At 34.0% G+C, this 23,168-nt stretch overlaps 1 protein-coding gene across 4 annotated transcripts; it reads right to left on the bottom strand.

Moving 5' to 3' along the window:
- Positions 1-4,016: 4,016 nt before the first annotated feature.
- On the bottom strand, positions 4,017-21,455 carry LOC132282979 (serine/threonine protein phosphatase 2A 55 kDa regulatory subunit B beta isoform-like). 4 transcript variants are annotated; one of them, XM_059784834.1, is made up of 14 exons: positions 20,904-21,454; positions 16,465-16,568; positions 16,236-16,334; positions 16,006-16,125; positions 14,061-14,267; positions 13,741-13,832; positions 7,576-7,694; positions 7,093-7,216; positions 6,669-6,792; positions 5,748-5,816; positions 5,542-5,633; positions 5,349-5,426; positions 5,108-5,175; positions 4,017-4,655 (listed from the first exon to the last, which is right to left on the bottom strand). In XM_059784834.1, the coding sequence occupies exons 1-14, from the start codon at positions 21,016-21,018 to the stop codon at positions 4,519-4,521; spliced, it is 1,548 nt and encodes a 515-aa protein (XP_059640817.1). In that variant the 5' UTR covers positions 21,019-21,454; the 3' UTR covers positions 4,017-4,518. The 4 variants fall into 4 exon arrangements, with proteins under 4 accessions (XP_059640817.1, XP_059640818.1, XP_059640816.1 ...); XM_059784835.1 differs by having other exon boundaries at positions 4,017-4,649; positions 14,058-14,267; XM_059784833.1 differs by having other exon boundaries at positions 14,058-14,267.
- Positions 21,456-23,168: the final 1,713 nt, after the last annotated feature.

The raw sequence follows: 23,168 nt of genomic DNA on the forward strand, positions 1-23,168 counted from the left end.
CATGAGAAGATCTTTTAGAGTTTGTATACCCAAAGAATGGTCTATCAGTTTTATAGACCCAAAAAAGTAATGGTATACTATATTTCTAATTTATAGTATCTACTATAGTTTTAGCAATATTGAATAAAAAATCTAAATATACTAGAGTAATTTAATTCAAGTTTTGAAGCAAAATTTTAGGCAATTTTAATTAATAAAACACATTGAAGAAAACACTTCTTTTAAAGAGTGTTAATTATCAATGCTTCATATAAGACAGTGATGGGCACACATAATTTTTTTCATATAGTAATATCCTAAAGTTAATTCATCATGTTTTTGTAAAAATAAAAATCATCATGTTTCAAATCAATAATATATATATATATATATATATATATATTGACAAGAAGTATATCCTCATTTGGTTGGAAGAATAGAAAAATAGATTGAAGTAAAATGAGAAAGGATTGTGAGACATCTTTAGGGAATGGATTGTGTATCTCTTATTTTTTATTTTGGTTGGAAGGAAGGAAAAGAGGGTTTTATATTTTTTTATTAATATATCCTAATTATATAGTAGTATATAAGCTTGTAAAAAAGTATATATTCCAAAGGCAAAAGAGCAAAAAAACACCCAGAACTATGGTGTTTGTTGCAAAATGACACCCTATATTATTTTTGGGTGCAATTCAACTCCTCAACTATGTAAATGTTGCATATTGCCCTCTTGTAATTCACCGGAGTGTAGTTTCCGGCAGTACGACTTAATTTTTATATTTAAGGACGAAAATGCCCTTTCACATGACCATTATACCTTCCATTGCTTATAAGACTCATTTGTTGTGAATTTCACTTTAAAGTTAATATTTTCTCTTCACTTCAAAGTTAATCTTTCTCCTTTTACACCTGGCTTTATTTTTGGATTTAATAATTGTGTGATAATTTAATGGAATATAATTGTGATTGCAATGTTAAATCTCCATCTCTCTAATTATGCATGTAATTGTGGTTGCAAATTAATTATTTTCCCAACTTTTCAATTTTCTGCTCCATTTCTTTTTTCCCAACTTAATACAATATATATTATCCGAAGTGAGGAAGAGAACTGAAAGTCAAAATGATATGGAGTAATATAGAAACTGATTTAGAAACTGGTGTGGACCACTGTATATATAGACAGAAGGGTATAAGGTTTGTTTGGATACAAGTGTCCTTTAAAGAGGTATAATATGGTCATTATATTATTTATCGTGTTGTTTAACAGTGAGATCCAAATGAATCCAAATGACACATCACCAGATGGGGCTATCTGCAATAAAAATATATAGTTCAGGACTTTTTTGCAATTTTTGTAGTTTAGGGAATTTGTTACTGATTGGCCAATCATTCAGGAATTCTTTTTGCATTTAATTCTTTATTTTATTTATTATAATTTTGAAAATAAACTAAGTACTCTTTGAAAGTCTAAAGAATATATTTTGACAGTTTAAAACTTGAATGGATAGAATTAGAGAAAATTATAATTCAATTGAATTGGAGTCTTAAAATTAAAATTCCAATTTCAATACTTCATTCACGCTGCAGCAAATCATGACCTTATAATTAATTATATATCCATAAGTATTGCACTGCAGCTGATAGAGGTCAAGACCCTACAAAAAAAAATAATAAAATAAATTGAAAATAAATTTGGATGATAGCTATACTCCAATGGGATAGCCAACACATCAAAAAAAAAAAAAAAAAAAGAAGGAAAGAGAGTTAGATAAATTAATACTAATTGATTTTTTCACTTTTTTGTCTATAATTTAGTATTATTATTTTATTTATTTAATTTTTATTAAAATTTAATTTTTTAATTTTTCATTTTGAAAGGTAAAAAACGATAACACAAAACTATGGTCATTTGCTAATGGTTGAAATCTCATAATTTATCAGCAATATTTTTAAACGGTACCAGATTTTTGGTCCACTGGCAATATTAAAAATGCCAATGCATGTAATTTAAAAGGGTGCCCTATTGTCCTTCTTTCACCAACTAAGCTGTAAGCACGGTGGTCCACACCACGAAACAATTAAAGAGCATTTGTATTAACAGTGGATCAGAGTTGATAGTAATATAGAGGCAATATAGAAAGAGAAGATAAAGATGAGGAGAGAGAAAGTTAGTGTTTGTGTTCGTATAATATCACAGTGGATCAGAATTGCTTTGGGTAAAATTGTTAACTTAATTAATGAAGGGTATTATAGATATTTTACACGTCTTATATTTAATTAGTTTAATAATAAATTAATAAGTGGGGGCTGTTTAGTAATTGTGTCCTTCTGACGGCCAGAAAGTACACTCCAGTGAAGTAAAAGGGCCAATATGCAACATTTACATAGTTGAGGGGTTGAGTTGTCCCAGAAATAGTACAGTGGGGCATTTTGCTAAAAACACCATAATTGAGGGGTGTTTTTTTTTGCTCTTTTGCCAATTCCAAATTATACAAGAAGGAGATTTAAAATGGAAATTAAAAACTTATTGGTTATTATCTTACTTTATCTCTCTTCCCTCCAATTTTGGACAAGGAAAGAAGGATGAAGCATCCATCCTTGCTTGGTCCCTATTTTCATTTCTTTTCACCAAACACAAAAAACTTATTTTATCCACCCTCTCAATCATCCCTTCTCAATCTTTCTCTCCAACCAAACATAATATTACACTTTTTACTCACGGACTCTTTACTCACGGACTCGAACCCTTCCCTCCCCTCTAATAGATATACAAATTATTAGATTTGTATTCTCTCACTCAATTCAAGACTACAAGGTAGATCAAATTGGATTTATACCAAAATCTGAACATCATGAATGCAATTTAAGATTCATATCTTGAATCTAGATAGAAGTGATGTGGCATAGATTTGGCTACATCCTAATAAAAAGGGCATATGCAATTGAAAAATGAAAAACAAAAACCTCATTGACCACAAACTCTAAAAGCATTGATTACATTTTTGGTAAATTTGTGAATTTGGGGGATAAATACAATTTGTGAATTTAGGTTAAAATTTTATAGATCTTGTAAACAGAAAATGAACATGAAGTTTGTTTATCGATGGCATTCTCACCGGAGAATACGCTTAGCTTAATTTTTTGTTTCTATGATAAAATTTTGAATTTTTTGGGGTCAAAATATTGGATATTGATATTTCATAGAGAAGAAAAAGAAAAAAAATACTGGATTCATAAGAAGATAAAATTAATTTTGCAGGAAATGTTTGGGTTACCATGGTGTAACTCCTCGGAATACATGTGCAGTAAAATAATTAATTAGTACTTCTAAGGTAAGAAAATAAAAAGAAAAAGGTAATTTTAAAGTAAGGAAAGGAAATTGAAATATATATAAAAATAAAATAAAATAAAATAACAAAACAGTTGTCATTCATAAAATCAATTAATCATGTATTATCATTTCTCCAATCTGAATCTATTCATAAACGTGTGCATTTAATTCATACTCCATTCTTTCCAAATAAGTTTCCAAATTACATTGATAAGCTATTTTCAAAATAAGTTTCACTTTTGAAATGTCAAGGTTTAAAAAATTGAAGTTTTACCACATTATCCTTTTAAGTTCTAATTTTCTTCTCGAATTAACAGCTACCAAACGCGTCATTAAGGTTTCACAAATAAAGGATATCTGTAGGTGAAAATTTTAAGCACCTTACAAATTGTACCTTATTTCTTCAACTTAAGGAGATCTCTGTAGGTGACACCATATCCACAAAATCAAACACGGTTCAAGTGCACTTTCTTGAGGATCAATATTCTTTCAAACCAAACACACTTCAAGTGCACTTTCTCAAGGATATCCGTAGGTGGCTTGATATCCAATAAAATCGATATTCTTTCAAACCAAACACGGTTCAAGTGCACTTTCTTGAGGATCAATTTTCTTTCAAACCAAACACACTTCAAGTGCAATTTTTTGAGCAATGGTTCAAAGGACTTCCGTCCATCCCCAAAGGTACCATTATTTCTCAGTGATATAACAAAGTGGCAAACTCTGTCAAGAGGAAAAAGAACAGTACATAAGACAGCAATAATCAGGATGTAGATTTTCTTAAGTCCTTGTAATGTTACTCATACACAACAATAGCTTCATCCTCTCGATCTGAGTAAGACCCCATTGATCTCAGACCTAGCAGCATGATAGAGCAGCCTTTGTATTGTGCTGTAGGAGAGCTACAATCACATTTTCTCCTACTTAAAAGCACAAAAGAACAAAACTGTATCTCTTTTATGGAAGAAGGTAATTTAGTAAATATGTGATGTCCACCTCGGAGCAAAAGACAGGTTACTTCCTATAGGCTCTGTGACAGCCATGTTTGAACCCTGATGTTGGAGAATGTCTGCATTTCAATTGGATAGCTGGGATTCTGATAATGATGCAGCTCCATGTCACTGGTTAGTGAAGAAGCATAGCAGTCTTCGCCAAACGCAATCAAAATTCTTTTGCCGGGTAATAAACAAAATCTTCCGAATACATCGTCATGCATAAAACATGTACAGGCTGTTTGAAGCAGCACATGCGAGTGAATTTTCAGATGGATGCCATGCTAGATGGAGCAGCTTTGTTGTAAAATCAAAAGCACTTCCATTTGTGTCAACTCCTGATTTCTCTGCCCCTTTCACAGTCAGAATTGGAGAAAAAAGAACATCATGAGAGTAAGGTAATTAGTGGACAATATAGGCATAAGAAAACCACAATAAAAGCGCATAACGAAAGAATATCCCCACTTGTACTATTGGTCTAAAACTCAGTAAGTTAGATCAACTCACTCAAAATTCGCCCAGACATAAATCGCATTTAATTATTTGTGTCAATTCGGTCAAAGACAAAAGAAAACATGAAAAATTTAATTGCCATGGCACTTTTATGATGCGAAGGTCAAAACGTATTGAACAAATTGATTTGGTTTGCCATGGCTATCATCACTTGAGATAATAGGAATATTACTAAGCCACTACAGAGAATGAAGTTTCAGGTGGTGGAGATACCCTACTCAGCCTAATACCCAAGTCAAAATTATTGAGACATTAGAACAAGGTTCAGTGTAATAAGTGATGAAACACATACCTCGCCTGACAAAACGAGGAAGAGTTCCAAGGGATCTCAAAGGCCTCGATGGGGTTTGGACTTGTCTCCTAATCATGCATGGCATACATTAAAAAATATCAAATATATGTTATTCTGACAGTTACATTCTATCGTTTAATGTGATAAGTCCTAAAAAACTCATTTAAGTAAAAGAATAGTTTTCACAACTGTTCTAATCATGAAAGCACCTATTAGCTGTGTTTAATATCATATAACATACTTCATGGGATTTCTGGTGGCTTCCAAAGTTGTTGCTTCTGTGCTTCCCTCAGAACAACCAAACACACGAAACAAATTGCTGGAACGCAGAAATTATTATATCAAATGTCCAGGTGCAGCCATCATGGCTAAGGTTTTAAACAACAATAAAAAATTAAGGATTCTGCTTGGAATCATGAATTTATAAAGCATACCTGTAGGAACCTGTTGCCACTCGAAGTCCATCTCCACTCAGACAACACTCAAACTTGTCGAAGATGGAATCATTGTCATATAAATCACACAACTGATCTAGTTCAAAGAGTTAAAATAACTCTGAGCCATAGGATAATAAAAAGTGCAACAACTCCACTAAAATTTTTGAAGACTCAAATAAAAGCTGCATAAAAGAAAATGTCACCTTTGGTCTAAGATATTCATGAACCTGAAAAGTTACAACTGGGCCAGAATCCATATTTATGTCCCACAGCTGAGGAAGAGGAAGCCAAAGTTACGAGGGGGAAAAGTTAGATTCGGTTGGGGTGGGGGAGAGATCTACTGATAAAGTCAACTAGATGCCTAAAAATAAGTAGTTAACCACTGCAGCTTAAATAACTAAAACATCAAGGTAAACCAACAAGATGAATTGCATCTGATCAAGTGACAAGCAAAAAACAAGAGAGTTCTTGTTTCTAGAATCATAAGAAAAAGGATCAAAAGAAGTGAAAAAGAACATAGGAGACATTCTCAAAAAATTTAATTTACTGTGCAATACTATGGGATCGCTCAAGCAAACATGTGATATTTTAAAAGATAATTCACAATGCCAAACATGCAACATTTGACAAGTACGATTTCCAACAAGACAACATAGGAAATTTAATTTGAAAATCCACCTACACACTGTTCCTTTTCAGAAAGAGAGACAAAGATAGGGTGAGATATCTTATGCAAATGTAATAATACTATTCTATTATTTCCTATAGCATCTGAATTGAGACGATAGCAGTTTTTTTATAGCATCTGAACGGGGAATATTGTGATGTCCATTAGCGGTTTTATTCTGCAAGTGACCAGTAATTTGTGGTTTCAAAGGAAAGCATAAAATAAGACTCAATGTCACTCAAACTATATCAAGTTTTCAGGTGGGCATGTCTTGAAATCCAACCAATTTTTAGAATTTCCCGTTCTTTAAATTTTGCTCTTTCTTAAACTTTTTATGGCCTGCATCAACTCAATATCAATATATGCTTGCAAAGTTCCATGCAGATATGATACCTAAATTGATAAATAAAAATATTTTAATCCAATGAAAAATAATAGCTAAAACAAAAACACATACCTTAAGTGTCATGTAATCACGACTAAGTATATATCTTCCACCCTTAGCAAACTTTATATCTGAAATTGATGCAATTATCTCGGTGAAAAAGGATCTGGAACCAGGAACCTCTTTCTCCTCAAACCTTAAAAATTAAGAGTATGTAGAACTAATAAGTCAATCCAACAAAAGTAGGCTCCCTAATAGGTTTCTAAAAGAATACTCTTGCATTACCAACGGGCCAGTGACTTAGCAGTATCAGCCTCTTACCTCCCAAAGGGAGGTCAGGGGTTCAAATCTCAGAAGAGACAAGTGTGTGTGAGTACCAACTAGGAAAAAAAAGAATACTCTTGCATTCTTATAATACCCAAAGCAATCAATTTTTAGATATGCCGAACGGAATTAGAGACAAATAATTGTGGACAAAAAAACAATATTCACTTACAATTTGTTATGAGTATCACATAAGGCTGATTGTCGCAAATCAATAAGCCGGATTGAACCTCTTGAGCTACTATAAGCTAACATATTACAATGTGAAGGGTGAAATTCCGCTGAAGTTATCACCTCTGCAATTATACGCTCAAACATGTGATATCAAATGTTGAATTGTTAATATAGCACTTCTACAGGAAAAAAAGACTAACTATAAATAAAAAATGAAATTAACTTCTTCCATCATCCAACACAACGCCATGGAGGGAAATAGTCCATCCAAAACACCAAATGGACTTTAATCTCCCTCCTCCATCCCCCCTACTTTAAAGAAAATGCACAAATGAGAAGACCAAATACGAAGCATGTGTATGTAAATATATACACACACAAATCATAAAAATGCTCCTTGCTATATTATATCAGAATTCTATACATTCAAGTCCTCAGACAACCATAGCATTAAGATTTTAATTTCAGAATGCTGAGAAACCTGTTAGATCCTCCATGTTTGTAGGCTTCACATCTACAATATTGAAACTTTGATTGCAAATTTCCAAGTTCCAAAGATTTATTCGCAGATCATCAGCCGATATAAAAGTTTCACCATCACTACAAAAAGGAAAAGATGATATATTAAATGCATGTTGTGTGCCAAGTAAGTATGCAATTAATAGTAGATAACTAAGCACACCCAAAATGTAAATTGAAAAATAAAGGAGTACCTTTTCACACTATAGTATTAACTTTGGAGTTGTAGCAGTGTTCTTACTTATTAGATACTACACACAAATGTAAACAATGACATTCGACGTAGATATTTTATAGGCAAAAGTGCAAAATACCCCCCTGAAGTAAAAAAGTGAGCAACTTAGTCATAGAAGTTAGATTAGTGGGTGCAAAGAGTCGAAGCCTGGCACTCCCAAAATCCACCGGAGGCACTAACCACTGGGCTATCGAGGCATCTGCAAGCTCTCTCTAATTGGAGGAGTTGTTGATATATGTTAAAAGTTAATTAAATATATTAATAAATCATTCCATCCAGTTAAAAAGAATTTATCTTGATGTCTTAAGAAATAATTTTCTAGATAGTTGCTCTAAATGATGTTCTCGTAGATTTTGCACGGATAAGAAGTGTATTGGTGTGGGCATATAATAATATTATATATATATATATATATATATATATATATATATATGATTCTACAACAATCATAATAGCCCTGAAAACGTACGTTTACAGCTATATATGTCACAGTTGCCTCAAATATGACAGTCTGAAAAAGCTACTGCCCTGTTCATTCTGCAATGTCTTCTTCTCCATTTCTTTCTATAACGTCTCTCTCTCCCCTGATCTGAATTCTACTTTTTTACTTTGCTCCATTATTTTCCTTCAGATTCCCGAGAATACCCATCAAAGAAACTCCGAAAAATCATGTTATCAGAAGTTAACGGCGTTGTTTGGATGGAAGATAGAGATGGTGAATAAACAGCTTCTTAGGCTCGAAACAACAATAAAGGAACTGTAGAGAACAAAGACGAAATGGATTCAATCTCCACATTCAAATCCTTGCTTGACGTTGGAAGCGAAGAATGGTACGTAACTAACAATGACATCCAAAACCACTATGACATTAGAGACATCACCTTCTCACCAAACTTCGCTGAAGCTGATAACAATCTGCTGTTACAACCGGTGGACTCGTCCTCTTCTTGTTCACCATCATCAACTTCAGTGTTCAACAATCTCAATCCATCTCAGGTACAATACTTTTTGCCTCCAAAGCCAACCATCCCGTCAAACCTCACTGTAATTCCTAACAACCCATTAGATTCTAGTTTCGATCTGGGTTGCGAAACTGGGTTTCTTGAGAATACCCAAGCCTTGAGTGCTTTGAACATTGGAGGTGGGGTTTTGAATGGTTTCACCGATTTAAGTTCACAAACCCTGATGGGTACTCCCAACTTGACCTCAGATCACCACTTCTCAAGTACCCATTTGCTTTAATTGACCGGAAACAACGTTACGGACAATTCCGGTTTCATCGTTTTCTAACCGCGTACGCAAATGGAGTGAGGAACACTTAACCAAATCTAGTCAAACAAGACTTTACAACTAGTGAGGGTATAAACGACATTTTGCATTTTCATGTTTTTTTATTTTTTCTAAAATGATAATTATAGGGGCATATATGTAATTGCACTTATATATATCACCGGAAAGAGGAATCCAGCGTCTGCAGGGGGGTAATATGCTCCATTTCAGAACTACTGTGACTAAGTTGCTCACTTTTTTACTTCAGGGGGGTATTTTGCTCGATGGAGTAAACCTCAGGGGGGTATTTTGCACTTTTGCCAAAAAATAAAAAATCATGAAAATGCAAAATGTCGCTTATACCCTTAATAGTTGTAAAGTCTTGTTTGACTAGATTTGGTGAAGTGTTCCTCATTCCATTTGCGTACGCGGTTAGAAAGCGATGAAACCGGAACTTGCCGTAACGTTGTTTCCGGTCAATTGAAGCAAATAGGTACTTGAGAAGTGGTGATCTGAGGTCAAGTTGGGAGTACCCATCAGGGTTTGTGAACTTAAATCAGTGAAACCATTCAAAACCCCACCACCATTGTTCAAAGCACTCAAGGCTTGGGTATTCTCAAGAAACCCAGTTTCGCAACCCAAATCGAAACTAGTATCTAATGGGTTGTTTGGAATTACAGTGAGGTTTGATGGGATGGTTGGCTTTGGAGGCAAAAAGTATTGTACCTGAGATGGATTGAGATTGTTGAACACTGAAGTTGATGATGGTGAACAAGAAGAGGACGAGTCCACCACTTGTAACAGCAGATTGTTATCAGCTTCAGCGAAGTTTGGTGAGAAGGTGGTGTCTCTAATGTCATGGTGGTTTTGGATGTCATTGTTAGTTACGTACCATTCTTTGCTTCCAACGTCAAGCAAGGATTTGAATGTGGAGAATGAATCCATTTCGTCTTTGTTCTCTACAGTTCCTTTGTTGTTGTTTCGAGCCCATGAAGATGTTTCTTCACTATCTCTATCTTCCATCCAAACAACGCCGTTAACTTCTGATAACATGATTTTTCGAAGTTTCTTTGATAGGTATTCTCGGGAATTTGAAGGAAAATAATGGAGCAAAGTAAAAAGTGGAATTCAGATCAGGGGGGAGAGAGACGTTATAGAAAGAAATGGAGAAAAAGACATTGCAGAATGAACAGGGCAGTAGCTTTTTCAGACGTCATATTTGAGGCAACTGTGACACATATAGCTGTGAACGTTAGTTTTCAGGGTTGTTATGATTGTTGTAGAATCATATATATATATATATATATATATATATATATATATATAATATTATTATATGCCCACACCAATACACTTCTTATCCGTGCAAAATCTACGAGAACATCATTTAGAGTAACTATCTAGAAAATTATTTCTTAAGACATCAAGATAAATTCTCTTTAACTGGATGGAGTGATTTATTAATATATTTAATTAACTTTTAACATATATCAACAACTCCTCCAATTAGAGAGAGCTAGCAGATGCTTCGATAGCCCAGTGATTAGTGCCTCCGGTGGATTTTGGAAGTGCCAGGCTTCGACTCTTTGCACCTACTAATTTAACTTCTAACCCTTCTTGCCTTGTTAAAAAATAAATAAATAAAAATAAAAATAAAATTAGAGAGAGCTTAAAAAAATAATAATAATAAAATAAATTAAAAATTAAAAATTAAAAAGAGTTTTTCTATAAATTATAAATACTGTGAAAGGGGCTCTCATGTAAACTCTTCATCCTTATTTGTTATGGTGCTTGACCACTCGTCGTTCATAGGATCAAATGCAATATGATGTCACAGAATAGATCGAATGAATAAGGGTATGAATATAACCCGTCCCTGAGCTCTAACCTAATATTTATTTGTATTGCTATATATAACTTTTAACATATATATATATAGCAATACAAATAAATATACTTACCTGAGAGAGCGAGGGTAGAGAGAGAGAGCAGAGGGAAGAAATGGGGCTGAAATGGGTTTGGTTTGGGGAGAGGCCAAAAATTTATAAACAACATTGAAGGGCATAATGGTCATCATGGAGGGCAGTTTTGGCATTCCAATAAAGTAATCAATCAAGTGCATCACTTGCTCACCGGAAAGAGGAATCCGGCGTCTGCAAGGGGGCAATATGCTCCATTTCAGAACTATTATGACTAAGTTGCTCACTTTTTTACTTCAGGGGGGTATTTTGCTCGATGGAGTAAACCTCAGGGGGGGTATTTTGCACTTTTGCCCATTTTATATAACAAGGCAAAAAAAATATTATGGTAGACAATTATTCTTTTAAATTTATACATACATAAATATACTTTTAATTTCTATACATATCTACATATAACTTCTTGTGCCTGTGTACTATTTTTTAAGAATTTCTCGTATCGTCATATTCTCGTATCCATTTACATGCTTCATGGGTGTTGGTCCCCATTAATTGAGAGTGTTGCGGACACAGACTTGCTACAGACCCCTGATTTTTTTGCATGATATGTACAAAGTGGCTCTTTAGAAACTCAAAATGAGTTCTCACAATTAACAACCTGAATTTTTACCTTTGCATCAAATAGTGGCACCTTGAAAATTGTTAAAAAGGTGTAAAACAAAAATCATTTGAATAATAAATGTTTTAAAAAGAATGCATTTCAAGCATCAAAGGGGTAAATTAAGAAAAGAAAAATCTAGTGGTAGTCTCTATGCGTGTATTTGCCAGCGTCGATGCATATATGGATGCCTAACCATGAGAGAGAGAGAGAGAGAGAGAGAGAGAGAGCACTGCATTGAGTCAGTCAGTCATCCCGCTAGAGAGAAATAACTAACATGAAACAAGAAAAACCTTAATCGTTAAAAAAATCAAAACAAAGAAATAATGCAATTCATGGAGACAAGTGACAGCACCTATAAAGTGCATAAAAGGAGTAGAAAAGATGTTTCAAAGGGCCCACACATTGAATTGACAGATGATAAATTGTGTGGAGCTCACTTGGAAGCTCACTTAATTAGGTTTAAGCTCAAGTGAATCTTCTTTTTAGGATCTTATTAAGTATGTCTGCTGTCAATTTAGCTTTATAAGCATTTTCTTATCATTCAACTCAGAGTCAAGTTTTAGTGTTGTAAATTTAATATTTATTGGACATTGACTATAGCTGTGGCCCTTTGATTGTCTTTTGTCTCAAGTTGAGATTGGGTCTTTATTTGTGGACTTGGTAGGTTTATATGGGTCTTACAAGTCAAAATCTCTTAATTTTCGAATACAGAATTCAAGTAGAAGGTTATTTATTTTATTTTTTTTGATAAGTCAAGTCATTAGAAGGTTATGATTATTTTAAGGTATGCAATAGCAGCAATACTTCCAATTCAATGACGATTAAGTTCTAGAGAATTTTCGAATAAAATATGCTCTTGAGGATTATGCATGCAATTCCACACGCATCTGTGACGTGTACATGATTCTAGAAGTAATTCCTAGAATTTCTTCTTCTTTAATTTCCTGCACTCTTTAAGCATAAAAACCACTGATATCTAACTTGTTTTAACCCTTTCTATGCTTACAAAATCCTTCTCCATGAACACAAACCCCTCTCTCAAACACTCAATTCAAGCACCCTCAAAAATAGCCTAAGTCTACAAAGATACCACTCACATGAACATACAATGAGGCCCCTTAAGAGAATGGAAAGTGACGTACTCCCCAACCATATGGCTGAATTATTCACAGCCCCAGAGCAGGAATAAACTTGGTGATTCTAACACTAGAGTGTGAACCTATTTGTTGTACTTTTAAACCCTAAAACACTTTAAATACCAACATTTAGCTGCAATAAATTGATCTTAGTCAGCCAAAACCCTCTTCCACACAATCATACATTAGCAACTCTAATAAAAGATGTAACAATGCATCCTGGAAGATTATGCCTCTTCAATCATAGCAAATCTCAGCTTCAAAGTTCTTTCAATTTGTTAGCTACAGGACCCTCATGAAGATTATATTACCATGGAATTATTCAGTCTTAGTCTCCTCAAGGGGTTGTTCGCTTCTCTTCTTCTTCTTTTTCTTTTTCTTCAGAAATCAAAGCTGAATATGCACTTTTCTAGAAGCTCCAATAATTTTAGGAGTGGAGCTTAAAGACTTAATATATATATAAAATATATATATATATGTATGTATGTTGGATAAGATAAGGCCTTAAAATATTACTATCCTGATTAAGATGCTTTTTAGATAGTTTCTGCTTATATTTTTAGGGTATTATTAAACCTATAATACAGATTTGGACAATAACGAAGGAAGCCCCTTAAGATGAATTAAAACTAAAAAAAATTTAGGAAGGTTTTCTTCTGTCTCTTTGTCCCCCTCTCTTTCAAGATCAAGAAGCTTGGAAAACCACTTTGTGCTCTTATCCTCTTCTATGTTTCTACACCTTCCTCCCTTTATTTGTCTTCTCTTTTTATTTAATGAATCCCAGTGGAATTTACATCTATATGCAAAAGTTTAACACAAATATGCAATAACAAATGACAAATGCAAACAAAAATATCATAAAATGGAAAAAGCTAGAGGTTTAGGTTTTCAGAAGAAGTGAATGCACCTATTATTTGAAATGGAATTGATATGGTAGTCGTGGGCATGAGCATATATTCTTCGACATCTTGCCACAAGGCTTGTTTCATCACTGGTTACCTAAATATTACAAGTGCACCATATGTTAGTGCTGCATATTACATATAGCCGGACCAAGTCCTTGCATTCCATCAGTATGAAAGCTTAAATCCATAAATGCAGGAGAAAAAAGAATCACCCCATAATTCAACTACAGCAAGTTCTTATAGCAATATAGAAATAACAGAGATGGTAAAGTTTGAAGCTTGGGCTGCCAGAAAATTATTAGATTAGGCTGAGTACAACTACCACGGGCAAATGTAGGGATAAATTGCCCCCAGGCAGGAATGAGAAGTCAGTGCACGAATACTTGAAGGGCTTGTTGATGCACCTTCCATTTGCAATACATAGTTTAGAGCCTGTTGATATACTTGAACATTCAACAGTGCCATTTTCCATAGCTTTTGAACAGTCCATATTCATGTCACAAACTTTCTTGACCTTCTTCTCATTGACCTGTTCAACATTAAAGCTGAAAAAATAAGAAAATCATCTGACCAGGAATTGCCATTCATGGATCAGAAAACTGCAAATGTTTCTATAAAAAGTAATAAATAAATAAAAATTGCTATTCTAGCTGCTGACTCTACTTGTTTACAACAGAAGAACTTCTAGGAGTTTTCTTTCCAACCCTAAGAAGAATTTTCCAGAAAACTTCACCCACCTAAAACGAAACTACAGAAGTGTTAACTTGTTGATCTTTAATTTTTTGAGTTCTAATTTATAGATGGATAAATGGGAATCATTCAACAAATTAGCCCAATGGCACTCGTAATTTTAATTTATATTTAGAAAAAATTTCTTAAAACATGCAAGGAACGATCCATACCATTCCACAACCCAACAGCATAAATAAACTTTTATTTTTTTATAAAAAGATAAAATTTAGATTTTCCAATCTTCACTTATTATAAATGTGATGTCACATGTCCAGGAAATGTAAAACTCCAAAAGCACGTTAAAGTGGAAAGTTGTCCTACTTTAAAGGTATAAAACCAGCTGTAAGTAATATTTTCATTCATGCAATTCTCCACTCACTCCAAACCACACACAGTAAAAAGCTCCTCTATTGCATAAATTCCTCTACCCTCTTGCATATTCCTACTCTGCTATTGACCTTCCTGTTTTCTTTTTCTGCCTCTTTTGTGCTAACCATTTGATCCTGTAACAAGTTTTCATGCATTGTTAAACTAATTATGTTGCCTCCACATGGACAAAGGCAATGTAAAGTCAAAAGTCCCCAAAATTTCATGCAAAAACACCTACGCAGAAAAGAAAATATATTAAACAGAGAAAGTTGAGGTCATCCTAAATTTAAAAATGAAAATTAAGGGTTTTTCTCTATTAGAAAGTCACAAGTTGATTCTGGTGAAACCAACCCACTACACCTGCTTCTTATAAAGATAGCCCCTTTCCCTCTCTGTCTCCTGTTATAATCATAAAACCTAGGGATAGACTAATAAGTTTATGATGAAGAGTTAATTTACTTGCATAATTTAACCATATAATGCATAAAAAATAAATCCTAAGCTTATGAGAGTTGGATAGGAAATTTGCTTTATGGTCCATGTTTGTTCAAATATAAATGGTGAAAAATAGGACTTTACTATGCTTAACAGTTAAAGTAAATTGACAACAATCAAGTACATAAAGCATTCTTCTGCACAATAACAATTATTTGCTGTGCACTTGCATCACATGTTCCATCAGCTGGAAAGTGATGATTATTTTGTAGAAATTTGAGACTAATAAATGCTGAGGAAAACATAAATCTTGCTATCCAATGTATGACGATTGCAATTGAAATACTTACCGTGGAGGAATTATTCTGTCCTGTTAGCTTTCAGGAAAATTATACAAATAACTAACATCAGGTGTGTCATTTTATAAAATTTTCAAAAAGGAAATCACGCTACTTTCTTCTTAGCTGCAACTGCTCATTCTCACTGGTCAAAAAAACTCGGATCAAATTCTCCTATAAATTTGTGGTATCCAATGGACATGCCGACGAATAAAATTATTCTAATCTATTACCCAACTCCAAGAACATGAAAGCATGATTAAGATACTATCATGTTACAAGAAAAAACAAAGCAATTGGTCTTCTTCAAGGCAACAGAATGGAGATAAGGAACAAACTATCTCAAAATTAATGGAAAATTTAAAGCATGCAACAAAGTTCGTCTCCCCCTACCTTCCAAAATTTGATGGTTTTGTCATTTGTGGAAAGCAAAAATAAGGCACTATTAGCTGTCTGGCACCATCTAATCTTGTTGATTTTCTCCTCAATTTCCAAGCTCTTGAGATAGTCAAACTGAATTCAAACATGAAAAGGAACACAGCAAATTTATTCAAAATCCAGTGTAGAGGGAAAAGTTGGAGCAGAACAAATATTTATTCATCTGTATTTAGAAGAAAGAAAACCTCTGGTTCATGGCTCTGAAATTCAGTTTTATAGCGGAACTCAGGATGCCGACTGTTTGAACAATCCATCCTTTCTAGATCTCTTCTACGACCATCATACTACATATTAGATGTTCATTTTACTAAAGATACAACAACAGTGGTAGAACCAAAGCATTATTGAATAATGAATCATGAATAATGGAAAATGAAACCACAAATTAAACAAGAAGATAATCAACAGACGTACATCTTTTTTATCAGTTCTTTCAAATAAAACAACCCGACCCCCTCGATCTCCAGTAGCTAGATGGTCCCCAGTTTTATCAAATCCAATTGCTGATATGATATCAACTGCAGATACAATAGTGAGCATGTAAGGGTATAAATAGGAAAATTACCATACTCAGCCCACAATTTGAAAAGAGAAATTATTAATAAAAAAATAAAAAAAAAAACAATAATTCAGATGCAATACCACCAAGTCACACTGTCTTCCATAGCTTGGCACAAATAATCGTAAGCAACAATTCATGCTTTTGAAACTCAGACTTGTCCGAACCCAATACTCACCAATATAAAGGTGGGAAATGGAATCACATCAGGCTCGCCTGATTTCCTAGGGACTCGGCACAGTCTCTTTGGAGCCGGCCTAGTCAGTGCAATATCTGATGGCGGCCAAGGTCGAGAAAATTATATGATTGCAGTTTCCAATACTATCATGTAAAGCCCATTACACCCCGCGTCCATTACACCCCACATTCATGACTTAAAATCAACAACATTTACACTTAGTACGAAGAGTGGGTATCTAGTACCAACGCATTGCCACAAAGGATCCGTACAATTATTTCATTCCAAAGACCTCAACCTCGATGATGTATTGACGGCCTCGAGGAGTACCTCTCCTACAAAGAAACCTCAAGGAGAATACTGAAGACCTCGATGAGTTCCTTTCATACGGATAAACCTCGAGGATATGTTGAAAACCTCGAGGCCATGTTGAAGACATTGAGGAGCTCATCTCCTACAAATAAACCTCGAGTACGAAGACCTCAACAAGCTCCTCTACTACAGATAAACCTCGATTACTTTGAGGAGTTTCTATCCAACAAATAAACCTCGAAAGATATATTGTAAATCTTGAGGAGTTTCTCTTATGAATAAACCTCGAGAAATGGTCATCCATTTCTACCTTCACCACAGGCGTGAATGTATTAGAAGTCTTGGGTAGCTCCTCTCCTACGGATAAACCTTGCGGATGCATTAAAGATAAACTCCACAAGAAAGATATCATTTCCTACAAACAAGCCCCAATTCAAAGCCTCTCCCTTGTATTGCTCAAAAGAATACTAGAGAAATTGAAGGAAACACTCCTGCCCAAGACCTCTAAGGTGGGACCAGGACTTAGGGGCACTCCATCTTTTTACTGCAATTCCAGCAACCTATCGCCTTGAAGAACAATTAATCATTCAACTCCAGCACCAAAAAGATTACCGGCTGGCCTGCAGTTACCATTCATGGGTATTGCTAAAAGCACCGAACAATATTCGAATATCGTCTATCCTTATTAATTAAAATCCGCAGACCTTACCCCTTTGTATACCCTAGACAAACTCTAAAACCTAAAATCTCTACTAACCTTTAGCCACAAAAAGATTCAGCAATACATACCCTAATATAATCCCATCCATGCCGCCTTACGTTAGGTTAGGCTTTGATTCTTTATATCAAAGCTTGAAAAGAGTGTGATTTGCACTTGTCATACATAACATGATAACAACCTCATCACTCTTTTTTACCATTACACCATGCAATGGGCCCAAAAATTTAAAAGAAAAAAAAGGAGATGATTGACCATTGGAAATGCACATCATTCACAAAACCTCTTAATCATCATATAACAACTTCGTGGAGTCTACTTAATCAATGAAATTGTTCAGATCCTTCAAGACAGGATATATTTACCAACAGTATCTAGCAGGTTTTTAACGATAATAACTTACCAAGGAGACAAAAAAGAAGCAGCGAAGTGGAAGAGTGATAATTCGCAGAGTAGAAAGATTGAGTTCCTAGATTTTCACAAAACTGAATTCAAAACATAAAATCGCACCCTTCCCAGACGAATCATGTAAGTCAAGTCATGTCAACAAGTGTGAATGTTGTTAGAATCGGGATTGTACGTAGGATCGATGAGGGTCCATAGGATCGAGAATAGTAAGATTCTATGAAACTATTTGAAAAGTAACTCAAACTAACTTTCTAAATCAAATAATTTCAATATAAGTAGAGAATAAGGCTAAATAACCAATTCAGAGACACCAACAAAATTAATTAACATTCAAAGTACTAAGACTCGTGACAAATACTAAATATCAGTTTCTTGATTTAAACAAAAAATCAGCATTTCAATCAAGTAAAATCTTAGAGAAGAAATTAAAGTAAAGCCTAGTAGAAAGAGAAAAGTGCAATTTCTTTGCCTAATTGTTTGAGCAATTTAGTTGAAAAGTTTACTTTTTTGTTCAAAAAGGAACAAAATAGAGATAGAAAGAACAATGAAAAGAAAAATGAAGTTTTTCTTTATTTCTGTTTCAGAATTGACAAAGAGTAGGTGGAAAAATAGAATTCTTTATGTTCCTTGTACTAAAAAAGAAAGAAAAAAAGAGAAATTGAGAAGAATAAAACAAAATAGAGGAAATTTTTAAAGTTTTAAACGATATCTTTGAAATTCAGAGTTGATCGTCTCTACATTTGAAGTTCGTTTCTTTGTTTTTTATTTTTTTATTTTAATTTTTTAATGTAATTAGGCCAAAGAGTTGGACTTTATATTTAAAACGATTAAATTTATTAGTCCAAAATTAATTGTAGGCCCAAATAAATTCGGAAGAAGAACAAAATAACACGATTTAGTAGAATCATTAGTATTGTAAGATTCTATGAGATTCTACAATCCTACTTCCGATTCTACAGATCCCACTGAGATTCTACTTCCTAGAGATTTTAGATGGGATCGGAATCGTTTTGGCAATTTAGGATCGTAGAATCGTAAGATTCGAAGTACGGTACTTCCACTTCCATTGTCAAATCAATTCAACTGTTTCCAGGCCATCACACCAATGAATTTAATCTATATTTTAAAGCCAGTTTTATGTGCTTCCAACTCAGCCCCTATCCTACATTGACATTATAGCTACTCATCGGATAGCTTCCCCTCAATATCCCCTTAATTTGAGAGTAAAATTGTGCAATCTGATGTGTGATATGCTTCCACTGCTAGACTAAGGCTGGGAATCAATCTGAAGGTAATTTGGTCTTCGAGTTTCAAGGCTGTCGTGTTATAACTAAGGTTTGTCAGGCTGGCCATGTAAAGCTTTCGGTCACCAAGTTTAAATTCGAGCAAGTTGTCAGTATAGGTGATGTAATGGCCCATTCTTGATGAATAAGGATATCAGTTTTCAGACAAATACGATTACGGTGTCACTGTAAACCCACATCACATTTAACCCACTTTTTACTTGTACCACGTCAAACACACTCCACAGTTGAATAAAAACTTTTGCATTTTTTCCACCACCACTCATTACTCAGCCCTGCAAAGCTAAGATGCAAATTCTCGCATCTTGGGGGTATTTCATCTTGCAATTATCTCAATAATGAAACTTCCAAATCTCAACTATGTTTTTACTGCTGTAAGTATATGTAAAGATCCACAAGTACCTGATTCACAAAAACCAAGTACCTGATTCACAGGACACTGCCATAAATACCAAAAATGTGGAGCTTAGTGCACTTATAGCATGCATGTGTTTTAAGCTGCAGACCACCTTAAGAAGTACGGACACTCCTAAGAAAGAGCTTGTCCATGTCAAACATGTGTTCACTCAGGGACACATTGCTGACATATTTTAGACATCTCCTTAATTCAAAAGTACAATTCTTAATTTTGGACAACACTTCTTGACATGTAATTACATGTGAGTAATGAAACAATTGTTGACAAGACTTCTTTTCAGAATAAAAAAGATGCATTATTGTAAGAAAAAACAGATGATATTTAAATAGAATTTAAACAAATATTGGAAGAGTGTACATATATGTTTTGAAAGAGTGTACATATATAGGAGATGAGCCATCAAATTATGCATGTACGTGTACAATCACATATATACAAAAAAGACACATACATGTATATGTCCCATACTTATTATGTTTTTATCTAAGTAAGGATAATTATAATATAAGGTTTCTAAGTTAAAATTTTCATGTCATATTCATAAAATGTTTATTTAGCCAACCCCAAGTAGTTGTGAGAATAGGTTTTACTGATTATAGATGAGTATTCATAGAATATTTATTTTTGGTATATATAATTTATAATTTTATGTGTATATAATATATATATTTATGAGTATTCCATTTAAAACCCCAAGTAGTTGCAATAAACTGTAATACAACTAAATGGAATAGGTTTTAAGTTCAAGAAGCATACAAATGATTACACTATTCTTTGAAGATGTTAAAGTCACTATCAATTCACCAACAGACTATATGAATTCCCAAACACACATATATATCTCGGCAGCTAAAGATCTGGTAACAAATACTCAAAAGTGAATCAATCAAATCCTAATAACAGCAAAATTAACACCAGAAAAGAACTAATTGCAGACCAAGCAATAAATATCATACCTTCCTGAACTTCCTCTCGCGAGTTCCGTTCACCAAACACCTGCGAGAACTTCCACTCCAGCGGCTGCAGTGGCGCTGGCCCACCACCCAAAAGTTCATAGCCACCGCGGCTCATTGTTCCAATCAAAATGACATACAATTAATCCACCAAAAGACTGTAACAAATTAATCTCCTCAACAAAATCCCTCTGTTTCTCAGAATTACATTAACATCATGAATTCAAAGCTTTATTAATATAATCAATGTAGACTATCGATTCATCACAAAAAGAAACCAGATATGGTGATTAAACATGGCTCAGATTTTCATTCTCTATGGGGACTGAACATCGACGAAAATGTAACACATACACTCTCTCACTCTCTCAAAAAACAGAAACACACTCACTCCCCTCTCTTCTCTCTATATAGACACAAAGGATTGAAGATAGAAGTATTGAACAGCTATGCGGTTTTCATACAAAGATTCTCTCTCTCTCTCTCTCTCTACTTTCTCACTCTTCCTTTTCTCTTTTCTTCTTGTTTTTGAGGGAGATGACTCGTGAGGAGAAAGATGTTATATCCGATGACAATGACGGAGAGCAGAAAAATGCAACGTCAAAATAAAATTAAAATCTCTACAATAGTGTGTGTGTGTTTTTTTTTTTTTTTAATATACATATAAATATATTAAGGGTTAATTGAACCAATATTATGAAATACTAAAATTTGCAAAATGAAATTGCACTTAAGTTAATTGCACAAAATTAATCTGAATTACAATAAGTTTACATGTTGTCCATTTTTTGAAATGTTGATTATATGCAAATTTATTGTAGTTTGAAAGGTTTTATACAATTAATAAGAAGGTAAATTGAGATTTTTTTAAAGTTTTAATATATTAGATGATGTCTAGCACAAAGCGTTATAAGTCATTAGCATTTTTTTCACCTTTCGAGGCCTTCAAACAGTTTAGAATTGGAGTGATATGCTAATTTTCTATTAATTAAAAGTTTTATTTAATGCAATTAACAATTTTAGACACGAAGGAAGTGGTATTAGGTTGCAAACGAACAATTAATATAAGATGCAACAAAATTAATAGAGGCCATAGACATGTTCGGCGGAAACTATACATTATTGAAAATGACAAGAAATTATTTATATAATTTAGTCTTTTAACTTTTGACTCTAGTCGAGGCTAAAGACATGTTTGACGTAAATTACAATGACCTTTTCCCTTTCGTTATTTAATAATCCACGATTGTCATAGAATATCAAGTAACTACCTTGTGTTTTTTCCATCAACCTTTGTCCTTCGCTCTCTCTCTCTTTCTTAAAGATGATTTTCATGTTAAAATAGTGCAATGTGTCGCCTATCAGAATGTGTTGGGCCTAACAAACAATAGGATTGAAGTGGGACCCATCAATTCAGGCCATCAAAGGCCTCGAGTTGATCGCTCCAACACTTGCTAGGTTTCTATTTATAATCTAAAACAGTTTGGTTGAGACCACATTTATCATCAGAATTCAGTTTTGAGAGAGTTAAAAATTCAGTTTTGAGAGAGTAAAACAGTTCTGGGCATTATTCAGTGGCCTAATGCCGTTACACGTAATTAGCAGAACGCGCACCTCCCCGAGCAACAGTGTATCAGTGTTTAAGTCCCCCTCTCCTTAGTTTGCCGGAATTACAAAAAAAAAAAAAAAAAAAGAAAGAAAAAGGTTTGGTTGAGACCACATCTATCATCAGAATTCAGTCGACTATGCAACAACATTAGAGTATTTCCAATTTCAATCACATTTATGATCACATCAGCACACACTGATATAGTCTGATAATAGATTACAAGCAGAAAAAGCTGTAGACGTTTAGAAGGGTTCCCATTGACCGGAGGTAATTAACCATCTTTCATTGTTGCCATGGTAACTACAAATGTGTATAGGACAATTATGCCAACCGTATTTGCAATCTTAATTGACACCAAGAATAATTCCATGCAAGTGTTTTGGTCGGTCATGAATTCTCCAATCTCATCTGTTGAATGCTATCAATGTTGACAATAACAACTGCAAAAGCCTCAGACGATGCAAAATAGTAAAATTGCTATGCAAGCGTTACCATCATTCATAATTTTTGAAGTTTTTACGTCCCAAATGATAAAAACACCTGACTGGTAAAAACTGAAAGCAATGGCCACAAAATCCGAGTGTCACTTCTCACTGCTCAAATCAGAAGTCCTCTCCTGCACCAGACTCATATGCAAAGGAGTGATTTTCACATGTTCT

Source organism: Cornus florida, unplaced genomic scaffold (assembly GCF_030987335.1).
Source record: "Cornus florida cultivar Cherokee Brave unplaced genomic scaffold, ASM3098733v1 CherokeeBrave_3.0.0_Hap2_Chr11, whole genome shotgun sequence".
Classification (NCBI taxonomy): domain Eukaryota; kingdom Viridiplantae; phylum Streptophyta; class Magnoliopsida; order Cornales; family Cornaceae; genus Cornus; species Cornus florida.

Coding starts and splice junctions, on each gene's coding strand:
- LOC132282979 (XM_059784833.1), bottom strand. CDS start 21,018: ATGAGCCGCGGTGGCTATGAACTTTTGGGTGGTGGGCCAGCGCCACTG. Junction 14,268..16,005: donor AAACCATCAAATTTTGGAAG/GTAGGGGGAGAC, acceptor AATGTTGAACAG/GTCAATGAGAAGAAGGTCAA. Junction 5,427..5,541: donor GTGGCAACAGGTTCCTACAG/GTATGCTTTATA, acceptor TCTGCGTTCCAG/CAATTTGTTTCGTGTGTTTG.